This window comes from Anser cygnoides, chromosome 17 (genome assembly GCF_040182565.1).
Source record: "Anser cygnoides isolate HZ-2024a breed goose chromosome 17, Taihu_goose_T2T_genome, whole genome shotgun sequence".
Lineage (NCBI taxonomy): Eukaryota > Metazoa > Chordata > Aves > Anseriformes > Anatidae > Anser > Anser cygnoides.
The window spans coordinates 3,405,773-3,431,334 of NC_089889.1; the positions used below are offsets into that span (position 1 = coordinate 3,405,773).

The window sequence follows — 25,562 nt, forward strand, 5'->3', positions numbered from 1 at the left end:
ATGGGATCCAGGATGAAAACAAGTTCTTAAACAGGCTATACCTAGTGCTATGGTTCACGGTCATTATCAGATGCTGAAGGCATTTACATACCTCATTCTCTGCAGGTTTCTTGTTATTCCCCATGAGGGAACCAGAACATGTGTGGTACGCAGCTGTATCCATCCATCATCTCAGATGAACATTACCTTGAAAACCCAGATGTTCTGAATGCAAAGAACACCCCCCACTAGACTGGCTCAATGTTGAGTGGCAGAGGTAGTATTTTATTTTTTTTTTTGAGCATCCCTCCTCAAGGACACTAAAGAGTTTGTAAAACATCACTGAACGAAAACAAAACAGTGCCAACAACAAAACTGCAAAACTGCCAAAAAGTAAAACACAGCAGCATTCAAATATTGAGAAACATGAGAGCTAAAGTGCTTGAGATCATTTCTTAACTATGCACAGTCTGAATCAATCTTTCCCACATAAAATCCAATGCTATTTTTCAATAGCATCTGCCTGGCTGCATAGGTTTCTTCACCAATCTATGGCAGCATAACACTACTAAGCCAGAGCCATCACACAAAAGGACTAGGAGCAACATCTTTCTTTCTTTCCCTCTTACTAAAAGTTAATAAATAGTACTCAAAGAAACACATTTCACAGTTCAGGCAGCGGAAGTTTGACTTCCAGGAAAGTGACTGTACGGATTTCCCATGCAGTGAAATCACTTGCATTGCCTGAAGCTGAACAAAGCTTTGGTGGGTTTTATAAAGTGCTGTCTTTTAGTATTTTATGCCTGTCTTTAGTAGTGTTTTTTCAAACCAGCACCGGGGTTGTGAGTTTAAAAAAATACTGAAATAACAGACTGAATTTCAGTGGACACTGGAGCCAGACAGACATTGTACAGTGCACACAGAAATATAATTAAAAAAATCCCTAACCCAATTATGGTAAAACTCTTCGTCCTTAAAAAGAAAACCAAACACCCACCAAGCACCAAGAGTAAATCTGAAAGCAACACCTGCCTCCTGGTCCCCTGGCTCATTCCAGGAAGGATGATTACTACGTGAAACAAGCTCAGCAGCAATGGTTGTGAGCCTGAGCCTGCAGGCACTCAGTGCAAAACTCTCCCAGCATTCAGCCCCATGGAAGCGATCCCATTTTCACCGAAGCCGAAGGGAGCTCCCTACAGACTTCAGCAGACTTTGGACTGACCCCATAGATTGACAGCAGGAGCAGGACCTTGTTTTACAGTCGCTGCTTTTCTACCCAGCCAAGAAAGCCACCCCCTGAAATTCCTGGAGGGGTTTTCAACCATCCCCTCCATGCATGCATTTAACATCCAGTACAGTTAATAGCAGTTACACATGCATATCAATGGGAGAAAAGTCCCAGTCGAGAGGAATTACTGGTAGTAAGAAAAGAAACCCAGTAGAAATGCTGAGAATTGCTAAAGACCCAACTCCCCGATCGGTTTCCCTGTTTAACCAGCAGGCGTCCGCCCACCGGGCTGTACTGCAGGAAGCTCTATAAGTGTGTGGCTTTGTGTGCACGGGTGCGTGGCGCACGCGGGACGGGCGAGCGGGCGGCGTTGTGCGGCGTGCCGGCCTGTCGGCAAGCTGCCTTCTGCCTCGGCATCCCAGCAAGCGTCTCGAGCGCCGGCCCTCGCCGCTCTCACTTGTGAGCTGTGTTGTTATAATCGTCCTGCGCCGCGGCCGGGAGGGAATGGTCTATCCTGAACTCTTCCTCCAGCCCGCTGGGCGCCTTCGCTGAATCTCCCCGGGCTTCGGGTTGGTGGCCGCCCGTGCCGCCCGCCTCGAGCCCCAGGATCTGTCTCTGCACCAGCTTGGAATAAAGACCTCCTTCTTCCATCAGCTCCTTGTGCGAGCCCTGCTGCACCACGCGGCCCTTGTCCAGCACAATGATGTTGTGTGCCTTCTCCACAGTGCTCAGCCTGTGAGCTATGACGAGCACTGTGTGGTTCTGCAAGTCGCCGTAAATCGCCTGCTGAATCTGCGCGGGAGGAAAAGCTATTAGTGCACGAGCATCGCTGGCACCGCTTTGGGAGGGGAGAAGAGCAGCTTTGTGGCTCTGTGTTAAGAAATCTCTGGGCAGGAGGTTTGCTCTCCTCTGGCTACGCAGAGGACACGAGAGCAGGACTTCCTGTAGCACTACCAGCACCGGCATGTCCATCCTGGCTCTCACTGCCTAGCCACAAATCCTCTCAGTCCAGCCAGCTCACGGATGCGGTATGCATCCATCCACTGCCAGGAAAGGGCTAGGGTGGTTAAATGACAGGTCTGCTCTTGCAAGCTGGGCTCTTGTTAGAGCTGGGATGCAAATAAAGGCCACGCAGCGTTGGCACAGACTGCGGGAAGCTGGTACCTGGGAAATGCAGCTGCTCAGAGAGGTGGGGCTGTTTCCTGGGAGGATAACAAGGCAAACCAAGAGAGCTGTTTTCCAGCCAAGAGACGGACGAAGGCACTAAGATCTGAAGGCAGGCAGATGGCCACCGGGCACACATCAAATTGACACCCCCAGCTATCCAAAACCAGCCCCAGGATGGCATCAGATACCACGGGTGATGCTGAGGGTAATGCCCAGGCCTCAGCCCACGAGCTGCCCCACAGGGTCAGACTGCTCCACACCGTGGGCCGGCAGTGCTCATCCTCCAGCACCAGGAGACCCACCCTCACACCAGCATTTTGACCTAGCTTTTCCTTGTGAGGATGAACCAGGCAGGCCAAACTCTGCTGCTGGCAGAGCCGTTTGGTTCTCACATCCCAGCCAGATAAACCACGGCACGGCTCACAGAGAGCCCAGGGCCTTTCCTGCAGGTATGGCTGGTTCGGTGCCTCGGCTGGGATTTCAGCTCGGGTAGTCCTACCCTGCCTACTGCAGAACCATTTTTTGAGTCTTCCTCTGTGTCTTGTGCTAAAAGGCTGCACGGTGTCGCTGTATGCCAGCTAACACTTTGCACGCTTCAGCGACTGGCAGGGATCCCGACCTGACTGGGCCTGGCAGGCCCCGACACCCGGGTCACCCACTCACCGCGTGTTCGCTCTCTGCGTCCAGCGCGCTCGTGGCTTCGTCCAGGATCAGGATGGGGGGGGTTCGGATCAAGGCCCTGGCAATAGCCACCCTCTGCTTCTGGCCACCCGACAGCTGAGCTCCTTTTTCGCCTGCCTCTGTTGGATCAAGAGGGAGAAGAAGGGGGCAAAATAAAAATCAGGAGCTGCCACCAAGTTCAGCGCCCAGCCAACAGCACCAGGACGGTGGCATGCTTTGAAGCAAAGACCGGGTAAATGCTACAGCTCCTGCTCACTTGGCAGAGCAGTTTAAATGTATTAAACACCCACAAGGTTGCAGCCCTTCCCTCCAGCAGCAAGTTCTCCAAGTCCCAGGGTGTGAGGGACTGATGCTCATGGAAACAACCAAAAGAGGAAGTCCCCAAGCCTGGGAGATCATCCAGGTCCCAGCTTCCCTCTTGCCCTGACCCACGTGGCTGCGTTGCTGCTGTCTGCCCCTAGAAGATGGGCTCCGGAAGCTCTGAAACCGAGGCAGCAGTGAGAAGCTGCACCCTCTCTGCCTTCTCATGGTTCCCTAGGCACAAAACAGTGTCAGTGCGAACGGAGGGATGTCAGTACCTGTGTGGTAGCCGTCCTGTAGCTCCGTGATGAAGGCATGTGCGTTAGCCTTCTGGGCAGCCTGAACAACCGACTCGAAGGAGGCCGAAGCTAAGCCGTAGGAAATATTATCAGCAATGGAGCGAGCAAACAGCACTGGCTCTTGGCTCACCAAGGAGATCTGCAGAGAGGAAGGGAAGAGCAGGCGGTTGGAGCCGGAGACACAACGTCTGACATCTCAGATCATCAGCATCTGTTCCTGCCAGGTAAGAACTTGAGTGGGCAGAGCCCCGCCATTAAACTGAGACACAGAAATGCCTCAACGTGAGCTTCCAGCAACGCTGGTACTGACAGGGTGCTGGGAGGCTGTTGCATAGGAAAGAAAACGCATGCAGTGCTGGTATGTTGGCACCTGGGATGGGCACCCCCTGTCTAGGACCCAGCTGTGGTTTTGCTCCAGGCCCATCATTCCCAGCACTGTCTGCTCTTCCCAGTATGGGAAACCAGTTGCTGGGACGAGGCAAGCTGGACAGACCTTCTCCCAAAGTCTTGCTAATTTCCCGTTCAAGGCTAGTTGTCACAAATGGGCCCTGTGAATAAGCCCTCCTGCGTCTTTTAATCCAAAATTAGGAAGTTCTGGACATAGCTGATGCAATTCCTTAATTGCTTAGCAACGGTCTCCCTGCCCTACTGTACAGCCATCGCTGCTCACTCTCAAATTCCGCCTTTGTTAAACAGTCTATATTGAAATAAATTGAACCCTCCAAATTATTGCTCAGAACAGGACGTGAAGAGAGCCAGCAGGATACGGTCATATTTTAATTGACTTCTCCCCATGCTCCTAACACCACACCAGGCCTGCTAAGCTGAAAGACTTGCTTGTCTTTTAGTTTTCACTCAGTACAGGCAGGGAATGTAAATTAGTCACACTGACTTTGGCTTTCCAGCCTGCTTCTGATCAATTGTTTTCAGGTTTTCCTGCTGACTCGCGAGGCCATTCACTCTGGGGGCAAACAAAGCGGGCAGTTACTTGCAGAGGAGATGGAGACTGATCTGTGCTGACACGCAGACAAGAGCCAAGGGGCCCGAAACCCCTCTTCTGGGCAAAGCACCCAGCCCCTCCACTGCTCCCACTTCTGCTGGCATCTTGAGCAGTTTAAATCCCAAAATCTCATCTGAGAATTACTTTAAGATCTTAAGGTGGAACATGCTGGAGGACTGTAAAACACTTTTTCCAAACTCAGCTTAGACTGTAATTAATCAAACAATGAAAACTGTATTTCTAATGGGTTGGCCAAACAAATACAAAACAAAACATGTTGCTTGTTCTGGTTTTGGAAGACTTCCCCCTCCGCACAAACCGATCGCCGCCCCTTTCCCTTCTGCCCCCACAAATTATCTAAATTTGTTTCCTGGACCACCTCCAGCTTTCCGGACATTTTGGAGGTTGCCAGCTCAAATCCACAGCCACATGCAACACTGCCATCCATCCCCTCCGACCACGGCAGGCGCTAGCTAGAATACACGTAGCAGTCGCTCGTACCACTGAGTGCAGGTACTTGTGATCGTACATGTTAATGGGACGCCCGTCGAGCAGCACCTGCCCGTCTTGCAGAGGGTAGAAGTTCTCCAGGATGTTGACGCAGGAGCTCTTCCCGCTGCCTGATGGGCCCACCAGCGCCGTCACTTTGCCGGGGTGCAGGGTGAAGGACACGTTCTGCAACATGGATGGGAGATCGTGGTTAGGTGCTGGCCTTCACCGGGGACCTGGGGCAGTGTGCAGGGGATTTAGCCAAATTGTGGCCCCCCACCTCAATGGCGAGCTGCTTCAGCCATCTCGCCTGCAAAAGACTAGCTGTTTGCTCCTCCTCCCAGCTCCCTTCCTCCGAGGAAGCAAGAAGCCTGCAAACTCGCTTTGAATTTGCCTGCTTGCGTGGCAGGACCTCCAAAAACTGCACGGCTTTGCTGTCTCGCCCTGCCCTGTGACCCCAGCCCCTTTCTCACATGGAAGCAGCCTGAGACAACTTGGCACAAAGCCCTGTACCACGCTGACGTGTTCAATGTCTGAGCTGGGAAAAAGGGTTTTATTAATAAAACTCTTTCCCTGTAAGGAAAGCCAGCCCTAGACACCCACTGTTCATTATGATCTGTTTGCCAGCATGCCACTGAGCCTGCCTTTATGCATCTCCAGAAGTGCAGCTGACCTTCCCTGTGGGCTGGGGGTCAGTTATTGTCGTGACAAAAGAATATCGTGATAGGAATATCCTCCCGATGGGGAGCTCTCCGCACTGGTGGGGCTCACCTGGAGGACCTGCGTGGCGGAGCGAGTGCGGTAGGAAAACGTCACGTTTCTGAACTCCACCTTCCCATCCACGTGGTCCGGGGCCAGCGACCCGTCGTTCACCATCGTTGGCTTGCGGTCGATGAACTCGAACACCTTCTCAGCAGCTCCCACTCCCTGCATCAGGCCGCTGTAGACGGAGCCCACGGACTGGAAGGGAAGAGGCAACGATGAAACCCTCTCACGTGATGGAAACAGCAATCACGGCCACTCGTAAGGAGAGCGGTCAAAGCGTTTCCAAATCTACCGTCTGACGTTAACTGGAGGCAGGCAGAGAAAGAAAGCTCTTACCGCCACCCAAGGTATATTTCTCTCTGGAATAACTCCCCATCGCGCTGGCCCTTCTCACTGTTAAACCCAGAATTGCCGAACAGCCTGTAGTGCAACTGCCCCTCCCATCAGAGGAAAAAAAACCCAAACCATAAGAAACACACACCGAAACCACAGCCTGGAAACACCACCAGAGCCCGCAGTTATCAGCGCAGATGGTGAGAGCTGGGTGAGCTGTCTCCAGCTCTGCTCTGTCACTGAAGCACCGCTGAAACCAAGCTTGGCTGCGAGGAAACCTGGACTTGCTAATTTCTGCCTCAATTAGCCAAACTGACACCTTGGCAAGGGGGAAGCAGCCCTGGGTGGGCTCCACCATCCCACCCACAATCCCAGCTTGCTAACGCGCTGCCAACGCAGCAGCTTGCAGCCTGTTCCAGGGAAGTTTTTTTTTTTTTTTAAATAATGTAATTAAGCTCTTAATGAACCCTGAAATTTAACAGGCAGCCGCACAATCTCTGCATCCTTCATACCAGGAAACGTGCTTGGGAGACAGCCAGGACTCTCCTGTTCAGCGGGGCCAGCCCAAACCTTTTGGTGCTGATTGCCTTATTGGTGCTGAGCTCCTTTGGGTGCTTTCAGGAGCCAAGGCATTAGCAGAGGCCTTATTCAAGGGGCCAGAACGGGATGGGAGTGGGGAGCAGAGGACACACAGGTGGGCAAAGCCACCCGTGTGGTAGGGTAGGCAACACCAGGTCTAGTCCCGCAACTGCAGAGACTGGGAACATCTGTAAGACAAACATCACCTCGATACGGGGTGTCCCAGAGGGGTCGGGCTCACCTCCATGCAGTCTCCCAAGACGAACTCATAAATGATGAAGGATATCAGGTTTCCGCTTGTCATTTGCCCAGAGATCACGAGGTGCCCGCCGTAGTAAAGGATGCTGACCTGGACCACCAGGAGGGTCAGCTGAAAGCAAGCAAACAACCCCAGATCAGCAAGGATGACCGACGTTTTGGTGTCGCTGTAGTTACCCACACAACGGCCCACAGTTCAGGAGCTGACATTTATTCTTTGAGCCCCAAACCAAGCATCCTTGACACTGCATGGCTGACAGCAGTGAGGATGGATATGAAAAGGGAAAAACAACTCCGGTACCTGGGATGGGATCTTTCAACAAAACAGGAGTCCAGAAGGGCAACAAGGAGGGAGAATTTATCTGAAATAACAGTGCCTCGTCGATGTCTCTTGGACTAACATCCTCAAGGATAATAATCCATGCTCGAATTATCCAAGACATGCAGTCACCTCACCGCTAAAATAAACTGTTAAATGGCTGTGACACATTTTAATTTAGAGCACCAAACCAAGCCAAGAGTTAATGCACAAAATCCCTGCATATACAAGTCCCTGCAGCACAACCTCAGCTCTCGCTTGAGATCAGTGTGTGGGGGTGCCACCTACTCCGCAGAGACAGCTCAGCCCTGATGCGACAGATAACAGCCCCGTGCCTTTAGTCAGCCTGTTTCTTTCCACGCAATGCCCGGTGCTCTGCACAACGTTTGCCACGCAAGCTGCTACAGGGTTACATGAACGTCCAGAGCCTTCCCAGGATCACAGGCGGTGGGAAGGGCTGCTGGCTATAAAGTCATGCAGAGGAAAATACTGAGAAAAAGTTCCTTTTCTCTCCGCCAAGATCTGACCTGAAGATCCCCAGTTTCCTCTGAGAAAGGCTCCGCTAGGGCTGTGCTAAATCTGTCAGCTTCTTTTTACGTGAGCCCCACAGGAGCAGTTTTGATGGTTTTGGACTCCTTTGACTCAACGGGATCTGTTCTGACCCAGTTCTTGCCGCTGGCTTCACCTGGATGCGCAGGAACAATGCTAGAAATGCTCTGCTTTTGCTTCCAGCCTTGGGAACCCGCAAGCCTCCCACAGCTGTCCGAGGGCGTCATACCTCAAAAAACCTTTCAGCAGCATCCCTGAACGTGCGTGGGTAAGGGCAGCCCGACACGAGGGCTTTGCGCTGCCTTAGCAGCCGGTGCAGAAGCCCCGGACCATCTGGTCCCAAGCAATGAAAAAAACACTTTGCAAAAAAAAACAAAAACAAAAACCACAACAAAACAAAAAAATCAGCAGCCTCCCCTCGCCACTGCCCCCACACAGAAGATCTCTGTTTCTGAGCAGAGTCTCAACCTACGCAGCGGCTGCTTCCCGGCTGGAGCAGCCGGAGATGAGCTGGCACAGGCATGCAATGCAGCAGCCCGAAAACACGGGGTTTTCCACGACCTTGAGCAGTTATCAGTGATATTTTTATTTACAAGAGAAAGCAGGCTGTTCACCGGCATGATGCAATGCTGCCCTAAGGGGAACGGAACGTATTTTTCATGAGTTCAAAAAAAAATAATAAAAAAATATCAAGAGATGGTGGTTTACTGGCAGCAGACACCAAGGCTGGGCTCATCCCACAAAGCTCCCTGAGAGCGTGGAGCAGCACGGACATCACACCACGCGTGGTTTGTCACCTGAAGTGATGTCCCCCGCCCGTCCCTGGTGCTGGTCACCTACCCCGCTGGACCACACGTAGTAGGTGTAAGCCAGGGCCTCGCGCTTGTTCAGTTTGTACACCTGCTGCAGCTTCTGCCAGTACACGTTGGCCTCTGCCTCCTCGTTTGCAAAGCTGCGGACGGTCTTCATGGCAGAGATGGTCTCCTCGGCGGTGTTGTTGGCCTTGGCCAGGGCATTCTGCACGTCCTTGGAGAGTTTCTGCAGGGAGAAGAAGCAGAGGGAGCTCAACACACGCCCGGCTGCCTGTGGCACCTCTCTCAGGCTCAGGAGAGGGCATGGTGACATTTTCCAAGGCCACGGACCGAGCCAAGGCTGAGCACTGGGACGTATCCCCCGCCTTGGGACAGCGGGAGAATGTGGTGCAGGACTCGCATGGCCACAAGCCGTGGCATGAACCACGGGGGACAGCCCCTGGCATAGAAAGGGAGCTTGGGGCTAGGTTTAACCCTCCACCCGAGTTACTCCAAAGGGAGAGGACAGACAGCATGTATACGAGCAGGCACATATGGAACATCTCGTGGCCAAGCTACCTCTCCTGTCAGCTCCCGAGCACGAAGATAACAGCCAAACCTACGCTCATCTGCCCATGCAGGTGCCATGCTGCCTTCCTGCCCCCACTGCGGGCAGCAAAACTCCCAAATACCAATCCCTCCAGCTCCATGGCCGCCCACAATCCCCACAACAGCTTCCCAAGGGGACCAGCCCAGCGTCGTGGCACACGACAGCCACACCAGCCCCTCCTGCCTACCTTGTAGTACTTGCCGTAGACGTCGGACACCAGCATGATGATGGGGAAGCCCATGAAGGTGACGAGCGAGAGCTTCCACGAGAGGCTGAACATGAAGAAGATCACCCCCGTGGCCTTCACGACGTTGCGCAGGAAGATGTTGATGTTCTGGGAGACCAGGTCGCTCACGATGGTCGTGTCCGACGTCAGGCGGGAGATGACGTCCCCTGCAGGAACGAGGGGTTGGGGAAGGGAGAGGGGGGACACGTCACCACGGCAGGTCGCTGCCTGGCCGTGTCCCGTGTCCCATGTCCCATGATGGGACCACACACAGAGGTCCTGGCAGACGGAGCTCCTCATCCAGCCCAGGGCCTGGCTGGGGGGCAGCCGAGCAGCATGGATGGGGATCCACAACAGCGGATGTGAAGCAAAGCGGAGGAGCTCAGACTGCTGGATGCACAAGGGACATGAAATGCATCCAAAAGCACAAACTACATCCTCGTGTCACTCGGGACATCTGCGGAACAAAGGGGACTGCCTCCGCACTGTACCCTGGAGGGCACCCCGTGGGCACACAGGCTGCCACGTGGGTGCATCGTGGGTGTTCACTGGGCTGAACACCCCTCTGGGGCTGTCACCCCAGCCCCCAGCTCATTTCTGAATGATGCCAGGAGCCCTCCACGAGCCTGCCAGGGACCGCTGGCACCTTTCCCCGCTGTCCTCGCAGGACCAGAAGCACTCCTGGCACAGCACGCCCCGCAGAGCACGAGGCAGCTTTGGGTTTAGCTGTGTGTCCTGCAGCCTGGAGGAGGCCCAAGTGACCTGGAGGATGTGGGTGCGGCGACTAAGGACAAAGCTCCTGCAGCGGAGATGAACATTAAGAGCCAGCAAACACCACCCTGCATTTCTAAGCACTTGGCCTGTCTTCGAGTGCAGCCAGGGCCGAATCCCCGTACTAAGCAACTGCTAGTCCAGGGTTACTGGATCCCACTTCCAATAACATCTCCAGTGTCCTCAGCTAGCAGGGCAGCTCGCAGCAATTGCTAAATACAGCGGTAACCTCAAAACTAAAAATATCGCCGGGAAGAAATTAAGTGTGGGAAAAGTTGTAGCCGACTGGGACCACGCCAGAATGACACAGCCGGGGACAGGACTGAGTGGCAAGCTGGGAAAGCCACAAGCAAGCACAGCAAGCTTTACGCGCCTGAGGTTTCCAGTGCCTGGAGCAGAGATGGAGGGCAGCTGTCAGTGGGAAGGGAGGTGCAGGAAGGGGAAAGGAGGTGTTTTCGGAATGAGATGACACGAGATGAATGTGTCAGCCCCGGGGCTGCTGGATGTCAGGTTGGTCAGTGGCAGAGTGACATCCTCAAGGTGCCGGGCAATCCTGACCCCATGGCAGGGAGGTACCCAAAAGGTTATAAAAAAAAAAATAAAAATAGAGCTTTCTATCCCCATTTCTAAACACGAGCATTTGGGTGCCACCTCCAGCTACTGACAGCTACTTGCCAGGAGGGCAAACCAAAGGGAAAAAATACCGTAGGCTGGGCCAGGATGGAGGGACTAGAGCAAACCCAGGGGAAAGGGGAACCCACCTGTGCGATTCTCATCAAAGAAACTCATCTCTTGGGACACCAGCGACCTGAAGAGGCAGTTGCGGAGGCGGATGTTCAGCCTTGCAAATATGAGCGTAAAAACGCCGCCCCGGATACCTGCGGCAAATGAGCTAATTGCAGATAAGAAACGTTATAGACCAGTGGACACGAAACCCACTCCTCAGCAACACAAACACACCAACGCCCACGCCAAGGGCTTGGGCAATGCTGTGCCGGTACTGTTTTCCACCCCGGGAAGTGATGGTTTTACCAGCCCATGCCTCCACGGGGTGCTACCAGAAGGGGACGCTGGTCCTAACCCCAGTAATGACACCCGTCAGGACGGGACACGGTGCTGCCAGGACAGCCTTCCCTGGGGGGCCCGTCCCCTGTGCCTGCTCCTGCTCCCGCTCCCCCACCGTGGGCAGACGGATGAGGAGGGCTATGCGATGGCCTCCCCACCACCACCACGGCCTCGCAGCGCCGCGAAGCGCCGAGAAGCCAAAATGAATCCCTGGGCTCCAGCCCCCGCGATTACCTTCCTATGGCGAGCAGCGACATGACCAGCACCGCCGTGGAGAAGCGGTCCATGCTCTTCTGCACCACGATGCCGTCGATGGCCAGCCCCGTGTAGTAGGGCAGGAAGGTCTCTCCTGCACAGGACCACAGGACAAGAGGTTACAGACCCACCACACACAGGACCAGCACGGAACCTGTAATCCCAACCACGAAGGCCCTTGGACAACCCCATCCCCACCATGGAGATACCCCTACCTCACATGAGAGGTACCAGGAGGCACAGCCCCTAGTAGCGCACAGAGATGTCCCATTTCCCATTGCATTTTACCCTCCGCTGTACATTTTGCCCCATTTAATTCTTCCCCCAGCCCATTTAGGAGGTGCCACCCATCTCAGGAGCAAGCCCAGGGTGCCGCTGAGCCCCATGCATGGCTCCTTCCCTCCCGACGAGGGGCAGAGCACCCCACGGCCCCCTCCAGCCCCTTCGCTCACCCAGCGCGGCCACGAGGAGGAAGAAGGAGGCGATGCCCAGGAAGAAGGCGTCCGGCTTGGTGTATGACAGCAGCTTGTGGATGGTGGGACCTGCCGCCTCCTCCCGCTTGTCCCGCGGGGCGTCGCAGCTCTCCTCCGCCTCGGTGCGGGACTCGGAGCCGGGCCCCAGCGCCTCGCGGGAGGACGTCACGCAGGCCAGCAGCTGCCACAGCCCGAAGGTGGCCGCCAACGCCACGTAGGTCCAGGCAAAGAGCCCCCAGAACCAGGGGTCCTTGATGGTCCTGCGCACCTCCGAGTAGAGCAGCAGCTTCACCATCATGTAGATGCCCATGAGGAGGCAGACGACGGCGATGAAGGTCCGCGAGGCCCTGAGGCGCCGTGGGCCGTAGGCCGTGTTGGTGGCGACCCCGATGGCGGCCCCCAGCAGCACGCAGCTGCGGTAGAGGCAGCCCCCCCAGACGTCCAGCAGCGAGTTGAAGATGTTGAAGTGCCGCAGGTCCTGCAGGATGTCCCGGCCGCCCCGGCCGTGGGCGTAGAGCAGCGTGGTGACCGCCACATCGGCCCCGCTCAGCGCCAGCGTGCTGGCCACCGCCTTCCAGGCACGCATCCTCCCGGCCGGGCTGGGAGCCACCGAGGCGGTGGGGGGGACGGTCCTAGTGCAGGGAGGACATGGCCACGGTGTCCTCTGCGTGGGGTGAGAAGAAGGGGACGGGGTTGGTGTTCGCCACCGGGAGGTGGTGGGGAAAGGGGAGCAGGTTGCAAGTGCCTGTGGGGGAAGCCACGGCAGCCACCCAGCATCCTGACCCCAAACACCGCTCTCTGTTCCTTCGTCCCCTCCTCTTCCCCTCTACGTACACTCTGAGATATTTCATGGAATTGGAAGCCCAAATGAAGACAAATTCCCCCTCCCAGATGTCTCCATCCATCCTGAATCCTGAACCTGAAACCTCCCCTTGCATCTCGGTGGGAAACTTCATCCTCGCTTGCTGTGAAGGCTCCAGGCCCACCCTGAGGTCCCAGCTGGGCAATGCCAGGACACAGGCACAGGACCACAGGTCCAGGACATCTGTGCAGCCCTCAGGCCCTGCACTATGGAGCCGTGCAGATATTGAACCCAGGCATCTGGGATCTGAGGGTCCCTCCCTGCTTTTCCTAGGATGAAGCTGAAATCAACCACTCGATCAAAACCCTACCGAAACCTTATCAAAGCATAAAGGAGAGCAGCTCTGCTTTGTAACAGCTTCTCCTCTTAGAAAACCAACAAAAAAACCCGCATTATCTTCAAAAAAATGCATTATCAATGATGTCTTGAGGTCCCTTCCAACCCCTACAGTTCTGCGATTACAGCTCCAGCAGCCACAGCACCCTCCCAAATAACCCTTTGGGGCAACCCTCTGAACGTGCCGCATAAAATTCAGAGACACGCAATAAAAAAAAAAATCACGAGGGAAAACTACAGAGCAGCTGGGAACCCACACCCGCATCCCACGGGAGAGGGTGGCTCCGAGGCGGGGACACCGCCCTTGGCGCCACGCGTGGCTCCGACCCCACGCGGGGATGCTTGGGACCGGCTCCGAAGTGACATAAAAAGCGGTAAAAAAAAATATAAAATAAAAAAGCGGGACTTCCTTCCTTCCTGCCCACCGGCGCCATGCCCAGAGGTGCTGCGCTTCAGGAGGAGGCAGCGTGACCGATCCACGCGAAGGCAGCCCCGTGGAGCAAGGAAGGGCCGTACAAAGTCCCCTCGTGACGCGTGGGCACCGGGGCGTTGCGGGGTCCACGGAGAGCCCTCCGGGCTCTCCGTGGACCCCGCAACGCCCCGGTGCCCGTGGATGGAGCCTTGCCCCACCCCACCTACCCGCGCAACCCACGCAGGCAGCTTTTCCCCGCGCCGCACCCCCTTTTCCCACCAACCACCCCCTCCGCCCATCCCTCCGTGCTCCGGCCGTTCCGCAAAACCCCCCAAAACCGGCGCGGAGCCCCAAAAAACCCTCCCAAACCCCCCCCCCCCCCCCCCCCCCCCGCCCCGCTCCCTACCTGCGGCGGCTCCGGCGCCGGCGCGCCCGCTGCGGGAGAAGGTCGCGGGTGGGCGGGGCTTAACCCAACAGGCCACGCCCACCTCCCCCTTAGCCACGCCCCCTCGCTGCGGCGCTTTCCCGCCGGCGCCACCGTGCGCCGGGAACGGGGGTGACCAAAGCGGGGGGGGCACTGGTGTCGCCCCCCAGCGTCACCCCCCCCGGTGTCCCCCAGCCCCGCACCGCCTTGGCCAGGGGAGCCTCAGGGTCCCCCCCCACACCCTGTAAAATTTCACAGAATTTATTTTCTTTGGGTAGGAAATAAGAGGGAAAAGATGGAAGGGCCCTAAACCACGCTTGGTGGGGTTTTAAATTAACCCCTAATAATTAGCCCCTACTACAAGTATTGCTGCGAGGGGTCCGTTTTCCAGAAATCCGGCTGATAAATGTTTTTGTCTTCGAGCCGGGACAAGCTCGTGCCATCCAGAGGGCTGCCAGCGCTCGGCCTCTTCCCCGCTCAGCACCCAGGTGGGTGACAAGGGACAGCCGGGTGCCCTGGGTCACCCGCGGTCAGGGGTCCCCGCGATGGACTTCAACAGGGTCTGCAACCCCGGCAGCGTGGGGTCTGTGGGAGTCCCGGAGTTCACCCCACGTCTGGGGAGAACAGAAGGAAGAAGTCAGTTTCCTCTGCCCGGATAACCAAAAAAAAAAATGAAAATCTCATGTTTCGTTGTCGATTTTAATTCCGCTAATGAGCGCTTACAACTAAACAGCTCGCTTCAAGCCATCCCCACGGCCACAGGGATGCAGCCAGACCTGGCGTGGCTCTTCCCGGGTCGGGCTGCCGGTGGGGAGGGCAGATCTAAGCCGTAGGAAGCAGACTGCAGCCTGGCGAACGCCGTCGCCTTTCTGGTCCTTTCCCTCTCTGCACGCAGATCGCTCCCCAGGCCTCAGTGCAATGACTCCCGTGTTCCAGGTGGAGGCTCCTGGCACTACCGAGCCCCCTGCTGCCCCCAGGTGAAGATGGTGCCACTTCTCTGTGCCGTAGGGATGGTCCAAACCCGGACCAGGAAGGGACGGAGCAGAGCCCCTTGTCTGAACCTTCCCCTTCCTCGCTCCCCAAGACAGAGCAGCTGCGTCCGTGCCCTGGGCCCCCACACAGCCGGGACACAGCCCTCGGGAACAGTTCGCTCTGCTGGCCCCAGCCCCGCAGGACCCCCAGAAAAGCCCCAGAGGCTAACTGGTTTTCTTCCCCCCGGCCATGCTCTGCTCAGGCGGCAGGACTGTCTCGATTTGGAAGGACACAAACTGGCCCTTCTTCAGCTTCTTCAGGGGAGAGGCGCCGTTGCCCCCGAACACGTTGTCTTCCACTTTGAATGCAAGAGAGGGCAGGCCCCGGCTTTTCCTCTTCATGCTCTTGCGCTCCCGCTTGTAGGCTGTGGTCATGTTGGCGATCACCTGTAAAGCAGATGGCTCGGGTTGGGCCTTGAGGCTGCTTAAAAATCAGCTCAGCTCTGCTGGCGAAAGCTGTGCCGGCAGCGTCAGCGCTGCTGGCGGCACCTCGAGGCACGGGAGGGACCAAACGAGGTCTCTCCCCACCTCGTCTCATCACCCCCAAACTTGCAGAACCCATGCTAAGAAATGACGATTTGTGGCTGTGCTCAGAGTTCTCCAACGGCAGAGGGCAGAATGGGATCTAGGCTGGAGCTTCGGGAAGCTCTGAGCACCTCCTGTCAACCACAGCTCCTGCTCCTGCCCTGTTTGCAGGTGGTACCAGCGACCCAGACACCAGACGGGGCAGGACACCTCAGTGTGACCTTGTCTAGCATTTTTTGACACACAGGTCTCCCAAGCACTTTCCAAAAGACACCGAGGCAATTTTTTGAGGCAGGAAACCTTCACGGGAGAGAGCCCACAGGCAAGGGGCTCCTGCAGGGTGGCATTTCTGGACAGGCAGGGGGCTCAGCTGCAAGACTTACAATTTCTTTCACGGCGTTCTGCTGCTCCTGAACGGCGGCTGTGAACGGCGGGAGGCCGTCTGCCTTGCTGGAGCTAACGCCCTGCTCCTTAGAGTCCTTGACGAAATCCACCTGCAAGGCACAGACACGTGGGCGTTACCCTGTAGCTGCACCAGCACCGAACCTCCTGCACAACCCCGCTCTGCCGAGAAGTTACCTCGGAGGACAGGCAGACGTATCTGTTGAACATGAGGAAGAAGGGGGTGTACTTCGTGGCGGAGTTGACCGAGGTGCGGAAATCGAAGAGCACGGGGTCGAGGTGGGCGTCCCACTCGCCGGGCTTCTCGCTCACCACGCTGCAGATGGAGGATCTGAGAAGCTCGGCGCTGCGGTCGTCCAGGCTCGCGCAGTCGGCGGGGTCTGCAGGGGTGAGGATCTGTGAGATGTTCCAGCGCTCGCACAGATGCCGGCTGACCTGCAAAGGTCACCGCAGCAGTGAGCGGCCCCCCCCGCCACGAGACACGGCCGCGCCACGTGTCTGCAGGGGAGGGGACTCACAGTGCTGCTGGTAGCAAAAAAAGACTGGAGCAGAAACACTCCCAGAAGCCTGAGGTACTACAGGAGAGGGAGAAAGGTGTCACTGGGCATGGCGAGCTCCCTGGAGAAGTCATGGCCTGACCGAGGATTTTGCAACAACCTTTGTTACTGCGCTTGAGGCTTCCCACAGCACTGGCAAACTGGGTTAATCCCAGCGCGGGGCAGAAAGCTTACGGGCATCATCCCACGGGGCTCTTCCTTCCGAGCAGAGAGGCTGCAGTGCGACTGGAGGACTTGCACCACCTAACTGCGGCCTCAGATCCCTACAGCGTGAAGGCTTTGGAAAGCACCTACTGCTCGGGCAGCGGGGCTGGGAGGTGGCAGCACCAGCTCCTCGCACCCCACGCGCGACGTGCTGCGGCTCTGCCAGTTGGACCTGCTGTCCGAAAAAAGCTTGAGATCACGTTGCTTTTTCCCTGAACCACCCAGCGCGTGACCTACCTCCTCGCAGAAGTCCCAGCTCTGACTGGCGTAAATGTTCTTGGACGCTCCGAACCTGAAGAAGAAGAGGACACACGATTGGTTTTACTCCACAGGTCGCAGGGCAGAGCAGCCGATCCTCACAGGAAATAGGGCACAAAAGGGACAGAGGGTCCCCAGTGGGGAGAGGCAGGCGTGACCTCGCCTTGCCAAGAGCAGAGAGAGCTCTGCTGGCCGTATCTGTTCCAAAACAGCCAAGCCTGTTTGTTCAGGAATGATAAGGCAGCAGCAGAAGCAAGCAAAGTTTCTTGCTCTGAAAGCAGCCTCTGCTGGCTCCACGCATTTTCCACGAGGTACCGTGGTGAGAGGCACCACACGAGTGCAAAACAAACACCTCCTGGAAGGGATCAGGGTACAGTTTAGAGCTTCTGCAGGGAACTGGGGCACAAACTCTCCTGACCTTGGAGCTACGCAGAGAATCACTTCTGCCTCTTTCTCCCTTCCCCTGCTAACAGGAGGACACCAAGCTGCTCCCAAGCACTTTGTAAAGAGCAACTGCGAGGCACTGCACGACCTCTCCTGCGGGAGAGAGCGCGTGCTTTTGTGGGGAACCATCTTGTGGACACAGATTCTATCTGCAACACTTCCCAGAGTGCCCCACCTCACTGCAGAGGCGCAGTGTAACTAACAAGAGAAGAGCCCACCTGTAAAAAATTGTAGCTAGGGCTTTAGCCACTGACAAGGGATCTTTCTTCTGCAGAGGAACAGCCTCAGTCCACTTAGTGAAATAGTCGGTCACAAGGAGGACGTGTGTATTGCTCTGGCTTGTCTCAGGAAAAGGTCCTGCATGAACGAGCACCAAGAAAAATCAACGTGATGCCACATCATCACCCAAATGAGGAAGGTAAAAACCGAACCCAGCAAAACAATCGCTATGACAAGGCAAACAACCCCGATTCTGTTCGGCACTGCCATTTAGCCAGCACAACTCTGTGACCTTTGTCATCAAAAATCCACCCATCACAGCCTCAATCCTGAGAAGTAATGCACGCCCACAACTCCCATTGTGTGTCGAGTGGGAACCGCGCCAGTCACCGCATCAGGTTGCACCTCGGTAAGCTGCTACGGCCTCCCTGACACCTCCTCACTGCAGAGCTAGGTGGCTTTCACTCACGTGTGGCCCCAAGTCTGCCACGCTTCCTGATGGCTGGCGTGGAAGCCTTGAAGAGCCTGTTTGACAGCCACAAACACTCACCGTGAACATCTAATCCCAGCACTTCCCAGGGAGATTCCACTTTAACAGGTCTGGCTTTCCGCGATACGTTCTTGTTGTGCTCCGCGTTCTGGCACGTTTCGCACATTTTGATCTGGAAAAGGAAAAATTCGTATCAAGGGACTTTAAAATAGGCCGACAATTTCTGTCAGATTCAGACTGAACAGGTTATGAATGGGTAGGAGGGGCAGTAACTGTGAGCAGCTTCCTTCTACCCTATAAAAATAATGGGACAAAAGAGAAAGAGGACAAAAGACAACAGGCTGACACAGCTCACCTCTGACAAAACTCACTCAGACAGCTTTTGCGGACACAATAACCAACTTTCTGAATATGATCTATAGCAAAGACATTTCTCACCCCAGTTTGAAGCAAATATTTATTGTATTTTAAACTTCTTCTACTGACTAGAAAAACTGTCAGCCCCAGGGTGCTGGAGGGGCATGGGCTCTTGGTTTATGCAATGTAACTGCAGTTCTCCAAAGCAGGCCGTGCCACAGAGCCCTGCTGCAGGGGACTTTCAGCAATACTCTGGGTGAGGCACAGCAGCCCGGAGGAGCTGACAGAAACAACAAGCACCTCTCATTGCAATAGTTTAGCGACCTGAGGAGCTCTGGCGGGAATCCATCCTGCTCAAAGCCAATCCCAGTTCCCATGCTGGCCAAAAGTGCCCTGCACGAGGATGCCCACCTGTGTAGGCTTTCTCAGGCTCAGGGGAAAGACACCCAATTTATCCAGCTGTCTCAGGCCGTTCCAGCAGTTTCACCTAGCAGGTGGCTTCAAAGCAAGAGCACCAGAAATGAAACCGCCCCTGCATGAGGGCTCCTCCAGCTGCTCTCTGGGGTCTCCTGCCTGAACGCCTCGGGAAACGCTGGTGGTGCCGCACTCACCCAGTCCACCACATCCTTCACGATGCCCAGCCAGTAGTACCGGCTCTGGATGCGGTGCACGGTCTTCTTCTGGCCCAGGTGGTTCCCGATCTCGGTGAAGTGGCTCTCCAGGAAGACCTGCCGCCTGCGCTCGGGGTCCACGATCACCTCGCGCTTCTCCTCCTTCTTGGGCCCCACGTAGTAGAGGCAGCCGCCTGCGGATGGCAGAGAGAAGGCATTTTCGCGTCACACGCCTTGTGGCAGCTGTCCCCCTGCCCCAACCCCACAAAAATCCCCCACCCCACAGCGACAAAACCCTGCTACGGGCAGCATCACCCCCCCCCACCCCCCCCCCAAAACCACCTCACGGACCCCCGGGGGGTGGAGAATTCCTGTCAGCACCGTGCCCCCCCCCGTGAAGGCGGTTGTGTGTGTGGGGGGTCGCTGCCCACCGTCGAGGACGAATTTCTGGGCGTAGCGCTTGAGGTTCTTCCTCTGGATGGAGCAGAAGCTGGGCGGGAAGCAGCCCTCGGCCAGCAGCCGCTGGATGTCGGCGAACTTGCTGCTGGGGCCGCCCGGCTCGGCCGCCGCCGCCGCCACCACCTCCTCCTCGGCCACCTGCAGCGCCGCCTCCATGCCTGGGCTGAGGGCACCGTGACGGGGCCTCGCGCGCGCGCTCCCGCCTCCTCCCCCCCCCCCCCTTTCCACCCCCCCCCCACCCGGGAGCGCGCACCCTGACGGGAGCGCGCCCGCACACCGGACCTCCGCCCCTCCTCGGGGGGGCGGGCGGGCGGGCGGAGCCGCCCGGGGGCCGGCGCTCAGGGTCCGGGCGGAAACATGGCGGCGGCCCGGGCGTTCCGGGCGTGCTCCTGCTTCTTCTCGGACAACGTCTTCGTGAGGCGCTGCGGGCTGCACGTCCGTTACCGGCACCGCGAGCAGCTCCGCGGCGACTACGGGACGGTAACGGCGGAGGGCTGCGGGGGGGGGGCGGCTCGGGGTCCCCTCCCGGCTCGCTGCTCACCGCCCTGTGGGTTGCAGGCGCTGAGGGAGCGGGGCTGCGGCAGCCCCGAGGTGTTCGAGGCCGTGGTGCGGGAGGTGAGCGGCGGGGGGACGGGGGGGGGACCGGGGGGGATGGGGGAGGCCTCGTTGCTTCTCTGTAACTGCCTGAGAGGGAGGTGGGGGGGGCTGGGGGTTGGTGTCTTGTCGCAGGTAGCTGTGGTAGGGTAAAGGGAAAGGCCTCACGTTGTGCCAGGGGAGGTTCAGGTTGGAAATTCGGAGACATTTCTGTCAGAAAGAGCGGTTAGGTACGGGGACGGGTTGCCCAGGGAGGTGGTGGCGTCACCGTCCCCGGGGGTGTTCAAGGAACGGTTGGGCGTGGTGCTTGGGGACGTGGCTCTGTGGTGACACTGGTGGCAGGGGGATGTTGGAGCGGGTGATCTCGGATCTCATTTCCAACCCCAACAATTCCGTGATCCTGCTCGGTTCCCTGGCTCCCCAGGCCAGCGAGCTGTCACACAGCCGCCGCCAACCTCACCCCTCCTTCCTCATTTTCCTAAAGCGTGCTGTAACTAACCTCACGGCGGGTTATTGAAGAGGAAAAGCTACCCAAATCAGCTGCTGCTCCAGCTGTTTGGGCTGCGATGACAGATCAGCCTGTCCTGACAGCACTTAGCAGTAATCCTTTCCTGACAAGTCTGGTCTCCTTCCTAGCAAATGTCTTCATCTTGGACAATGCCTGTACTGACAGAACATAAGCCAGACTCTCAAGGCGTAGGCCGGTGACTCACGAGGTGTCAGAAATGCCTGAAAGGGTTGAAAACTCGCAGCTCCACGTGACACGTCCATGGAAAGACTTCAGTTATTTTTTTAAGCCATCCGCTGTGAGAATGTGTCTCAAATCCCACTGAGGCATTTGAATTTTTAAATATTTATAGGGCTTGTCTTGACTACAGAAAAGCAAAGGCACGCACTCTGTCTCCCAGAGGTACCCTGAACAAAAATAACTGGTTTGAAACAATGAGCAGGTTCCTTGAATTGTTTTAGTTATCCATTTTGATTTTCTAACGAGATGCTTTTTGTTTATTCCTAGATCGAGGAAGAAGTGCAGAGAAGAAAGCAGTTAATCCATCAGTCGGCGGAACGCAAAGCCATCATCGCCAGCTGTTACAAACGAAAACACCCCGAAGTGTACATTCTTCAGGTAGACACTGGGTTTGAAATCTGTTTTGCACCCAGGGAGCTGGCTGAGAGTTTATTTTTGCAGTAGGGAGCCCTCTTATCATCGGGATTGTGCACAGTTCTAGAGCTGTGGCACCCTGGCTCGTTCTCCAGGCAGGATTCTGCCAGGTTTGTAGCCAGATGAGGGTCGTTCGTTGTTGAAGCTGCACCAGCACCGGGTACCAAGCTCAGAATACCATCAGTATTGGATCTGAAGCGTCATTGCGGCACACAGGGTTAGTGAAGGCTGAGGGACAGCTACAGAAATCAGCGTTTTTGCCCCCTAACACACAGAGAAGTTCTGAGTTGCTCTCAGCTGGAGGGTGGCAGCAGGCTGCCTGCCTGCGTGCACCCCCCCCCAATTGCTCTGTTGTGCTGAGGCCAGGACAAGATGCGAAATCCTTTAGGAATGACTTTGCATTTATCCATTAGGTGTCCACGCTGTGAGTCAGGCTCTTTCCCGTTGTGCTAAGGATAAATCTGGTCAGTTATATTTAGAAATACCCATGAACTACAGAAAAACGCAATTAACTAAACCACTAAAGACACCAGTATCATTTTCTGCCACAAAAGTAACCCAAGTGTCACCATCAGCCTTGCTCCCTAGACTCTATAAAATTTCTGTGCCTTTGTGGAAGCCCGTTTCCCTCTGGGGCTGTGAAAGACAGTGCAAGCTAATTGTGTGTCTGTTTGTATTTGTCTTCCTTCCCTGGATGCCAGGATTCATTCCTGGCCCCGGAATTTTTAGAAATCGTTAGCTACTGCACTTCACCAGATGCTCATCTTGATGGCCTCCTGCGCTACACCGAGTCCTTCTCAGGTAAAAAAAAAAAACAACCCATCATCGACAAAGAGCACCCACGTGACGCCGAGCCTCAGCGATGACAGCTGTTTTCGAGCCCTGTCTTTAATAGCTCGGATTTGATACGCAGCCGAGACGAGCAGGATGTTATTTTCTGCCTGATGAGAGTCTCTGGAGAGGCAGTGTTGTGCAGCAGTTGTGCTCTGGATGAGATCCTGGGTTCTGCCTTTCCAGTCCCAGCCTGCTGATGTCTCAGTAGAGGCTCTCGCTGCAGCAGGGCTGGGGTTTTGGTTGTACCGTAACCTCACAGGGGAGCCCGCTGAAGGAATCCTGTTTGCTAGGGGGGCTTGGTTTTCCCTCCCCAGTGCTTTCCCATTCCAGACAATCCCCCTAGGTTAGTCTGAGCTGAAATATTTTCAGTCTGGCTTTCAGGCTTTTTAAAAGAGATCTGGGTTTTCAACTTCCCTGGTGGCATTCGTGAAGCTCTCTTCCTGCCAGAAATGCTGACAAAAGCTGAAAAGTTGTCTCCTTTTCTCAAAACAGAGAAAAATGTGTGTGCTTGCAGAGCTCTGCTCTCCAGAGCTTCTCAGAGCACTTCCGTGGCACCTACAGCAGGCATTTAAATCGGTGCCAGGGCTCACGGCTGGCAGGAGAAGCCTGGAAGCAAGGGGCCAGCGTGCAAAATAACAAATACATCCCAGAGCCGATCCTCAGGACCAGCGCCAAGCCTTTGAGCAGCTGGAGCATGACGCGAAGCGTGTGGGTGCTGCGTTCTCACCGACACGAGCACGGTCTAGCTCGGCAGCGCAACGGCCAAGCACACTCCTGCCTGTTTTTTTTCCCAGCACAGAGCATCTCCCTTCTCTTGGCAGATAAGAGGATCTATCGGCTGCCAGTGTTCACGGAGGAGTTCTGCCGAGCCTTTGTTGAGGAGCTGGAGAACTTTGAGCAGTCGGACATGCCCAAGGGCAGGCCCAACAGCATGAATAACTACGGGGTAGGACTCAGCAGCTCTCGTGCTTCTTTAGGGGGAGTGTTCGTGAGCAGACTTTGTATACCTCGCTTCACCATCCTTTCTGTTCCAAAATGTCTGTAATTGAGTACAGCTTTGTTTGGGTACGGCCTCCTTAAAGTGAAAGGGCTGAGGGAATGTGTGTGACTTGTCCGGAGACAAAAGGACGGGGAAAGGCAGGGAAAGGGCATGGGAGCTGCTATCTCAGAGCAAAGAGCACCTTGCATTTAAACAACACACATATAAATCGAGGCGTCTGTTTCTGAAGGACACTCACCTCTTGATTTTACTCTTTTCACCACCGCTTTCCACCTGATCTTCTTTCCTCTCCCTGTAGCTGGAGTCTTTGTTCTTTGGTTCTTTATCTGAGCAAGCAGCAGCGTTGGAAGAGGACAAGGCAGCTCTGCAGCTTCTCTGACGAAGCAGCAGGGAACCCAGCTGTTGGTCAGCTGCTCCCAGCTCCTCTCTTTGTGGCAGGTCTTGCTCAATGAGATAGGGATGGATGAAAACTTCGTCACGCCCCTGCGGGAGAAATACCTGCGGCCCATAACGGCTCTGCTTTACCCCGACTTGGGGGGCGCCTGCCTGGACAGCCACAAGGCGTTCGTGGTCAAGTACGCGCTGCACGAAGACCTGGATCTGAGCTCTCACTATGATAACGCAGAAGTCACCTTAAACGTTTCGCTGGGAAAAGACTTCACAGAAGGCAACTTGTACTTCGGGGATTTCAGACAGGTACTGGGCACATTCCTCACCTGGGTCCTGCTTCTGTTGCCCCCTAATCCCAATTTCAAGGCATTGACTGTTCTAAACCACAGTTGTTCACTTCTGACAGTCAAAACCACTCTGTCCCTTCCCCTTTTTAAAAATGTAGTGGTTATACAGGAACCTTTTCTGCTGCAAACAAGATCTCAGTGTTCAAGCTAACTGCAGCCAATTCAAGGAGAGGAGAGAGCTGTTGTAGGAGAAGCTGGAGTGAAACAAACCAACCCATCTTCCCTTAAGGGACATAACGAGCAGGGAGGTGCTGAGAGAGAGGGAAAGAAGTCATTTACTTCATGTGAGACCTACGCCTAATTCTGTAACCCCTGTTCTCAGGGGATTCTTCACAGGAGAGAGGTTAAAAAAACACCATACACTGGTGAAAGAGTTTTGTGATTGAAACTCTGTCTTTAAGTTCCCTCTGAACCTGTCTCTGGGAATGCCTTACCTGAAAGCAGTTGTACCAAACTGCTGCCCGGCCACCACTGGAGTGGCTGCGTTTGAGGTACAGCCCATCCTCTCCCTGTTGCTTGTTTAAGAAGTCGAAATTCAACTCGCTGGACACTCTTCTTCAGGGACTTCCTGGTGTAATGCTGTACCCGCCTGCCTTTGTTCCAGGATCCCAGCCCTGTGCCGAACTACATCGAGGTTGAACACGTGGGGACGCAGGGGCTGTTACACAGAGGAGGGCAGATCCATGGGGCGCTCCCCATCGCCTCGGGGGAACGCTGGAACCTCATCGTCTGGATGAGAGCCTCAGCAATCCGCAACCGGCTTTGCCCCATGTGCAACCAGAAGCCCGAGCTGGTCGAAGCAGAGGGATTCGGAGACGGCTTCACGGAAACTGCTGAGGATGATGTGCCTGAGACTGTGGATCTCTGTTCGCTGTGGTAGCATGTGGTAGGGCATGATTTCTTCGGACCGAGTTGCCTGAAGCTGCTTTCTGTCCTCTCGGGCTGCACTGACAGACTCTGGTGGATGCGTGAGTCACGTCAGAAGTCGCTGTCACCTTGGCAGGGGGATGCAGAACCAGTCCTGCCGGGCTGGGGAAGCCGGCTGCGTCCCCTGCTGGTACGCAGGCAGGCAAGGGCTCACCCTCGGCCTGGCGTGGTGGAGGGATGCTTGGAAGATGTGGAAAGCCTTCCGTTGGAGCCACTGCAAGGGCTCTGTGAATATTTTCAGGGGTACAGGAAAAATAAATGAAGCTGCTTGGCTTTTGTGGAGGCCTCTGTGCCAACAGCAGCGTTGCAAGGCTCTGTAAATGGAAAAGAACAGTGCAATAAAACCACATACCCCACAGAAACAGTGCAATAAAACCCGAAATTTGCCACTTCTCTGCTATTTGCGGGGAGTCCTGGCCTCTTGCAGGAGAAAAGCTTTTGGTTGCGGGGCAGCAGGGAGAGATCCGCCCCAAACTCAGCTAACGGTGGCTCAGAACAGGCTGCTGGGAATGGTGTGGAGTTACCACCACCGGAGGTTTGCCTAACGCAGGCTCAGAAAAATCCATCAGGAGCAGCACAG

The 25,562-nt window shown here is 55.7% G+C and overlaps 2 protein-coding genes across 6 annotated transcripts; one reads left to right on the forward strand and one right to left on the reverse strand.

The window, feature by feature from the left end:
* Positions 1-243: 243 nt before the first annotated feature.
* On the reverse strand, positions 244-14,305 carry ABCB9 (ATP binding cassette subfamily B member 9). The gene is made up of 12 exons (XM_066979238.1): positions 14,154-14,305; positions 12,117-12,801; positions 11,644-11,758; positions 11,106-11,236; positions 9,535-9,740; positions 8,787-8,984; positions 7,062-7,190; positions 5,915-6,103; positions 5,156-5,329; positions 3,634-3,793; positions 3,038-3,174; positions 244-1,999 (listed from the first exon to the last, which is right to left on the reverse strand). The coding sequence occupies exons 2-12, from the start codon at positions 12,721-12,723 to the stop codon at positions 1,661-1,663; spliced, it is 2,385 nt and encodes a 794-aa protein (XP_066835339.1). The 5' UTR covers positions 12,724-12,801; positions 14,154-14,305; the 3' UTR covers positions 244-1,660.
* Positions 14,306-19,995: 5,690 nt separating this feature from the next.
* On the forward strand, positions 19,996-25,382 carry OGFOD2 (2-oxoglutarate and iron dependent oxygenase domain containing 2). 5 transcript variants are annotated; one of them, XM_066979243.1, is made up of 7 exons: positions 20,010-20,208; positions 20,287-20,343; positions 21,338-21,448; positions 22,186-22,285; positions 23,140-23,264; positions 23,757-24,014; positions 24,660-25,382. In XM_066979243.1, exons 1-7 carry the CDS (start codon positions 20,086-20,088, stop codon positions 24,933-24,935), a joined length of 1,050 nt encoding a protein of 349 aa, XP_066835344.1. In that variant the 5' UTR covers positions 20,010-20,085; the 3' UTR covers positions 24,936-25,382. The 5 variants fall into 5 exon arrangements, with proteins under 5 accessions (XP_066835346.1, XP_066835343.1, XP_066835345.1 ...); XM_066979245.1 differs by having other exon boundaries at positions 19,996-20,343; positions 24,154-24,723; XM_066979242.1 differs by having other exon boundaries at positions 20,009-20,343.
* Positions 25,383-25,562: the final 180 nt, after the last annotated feature.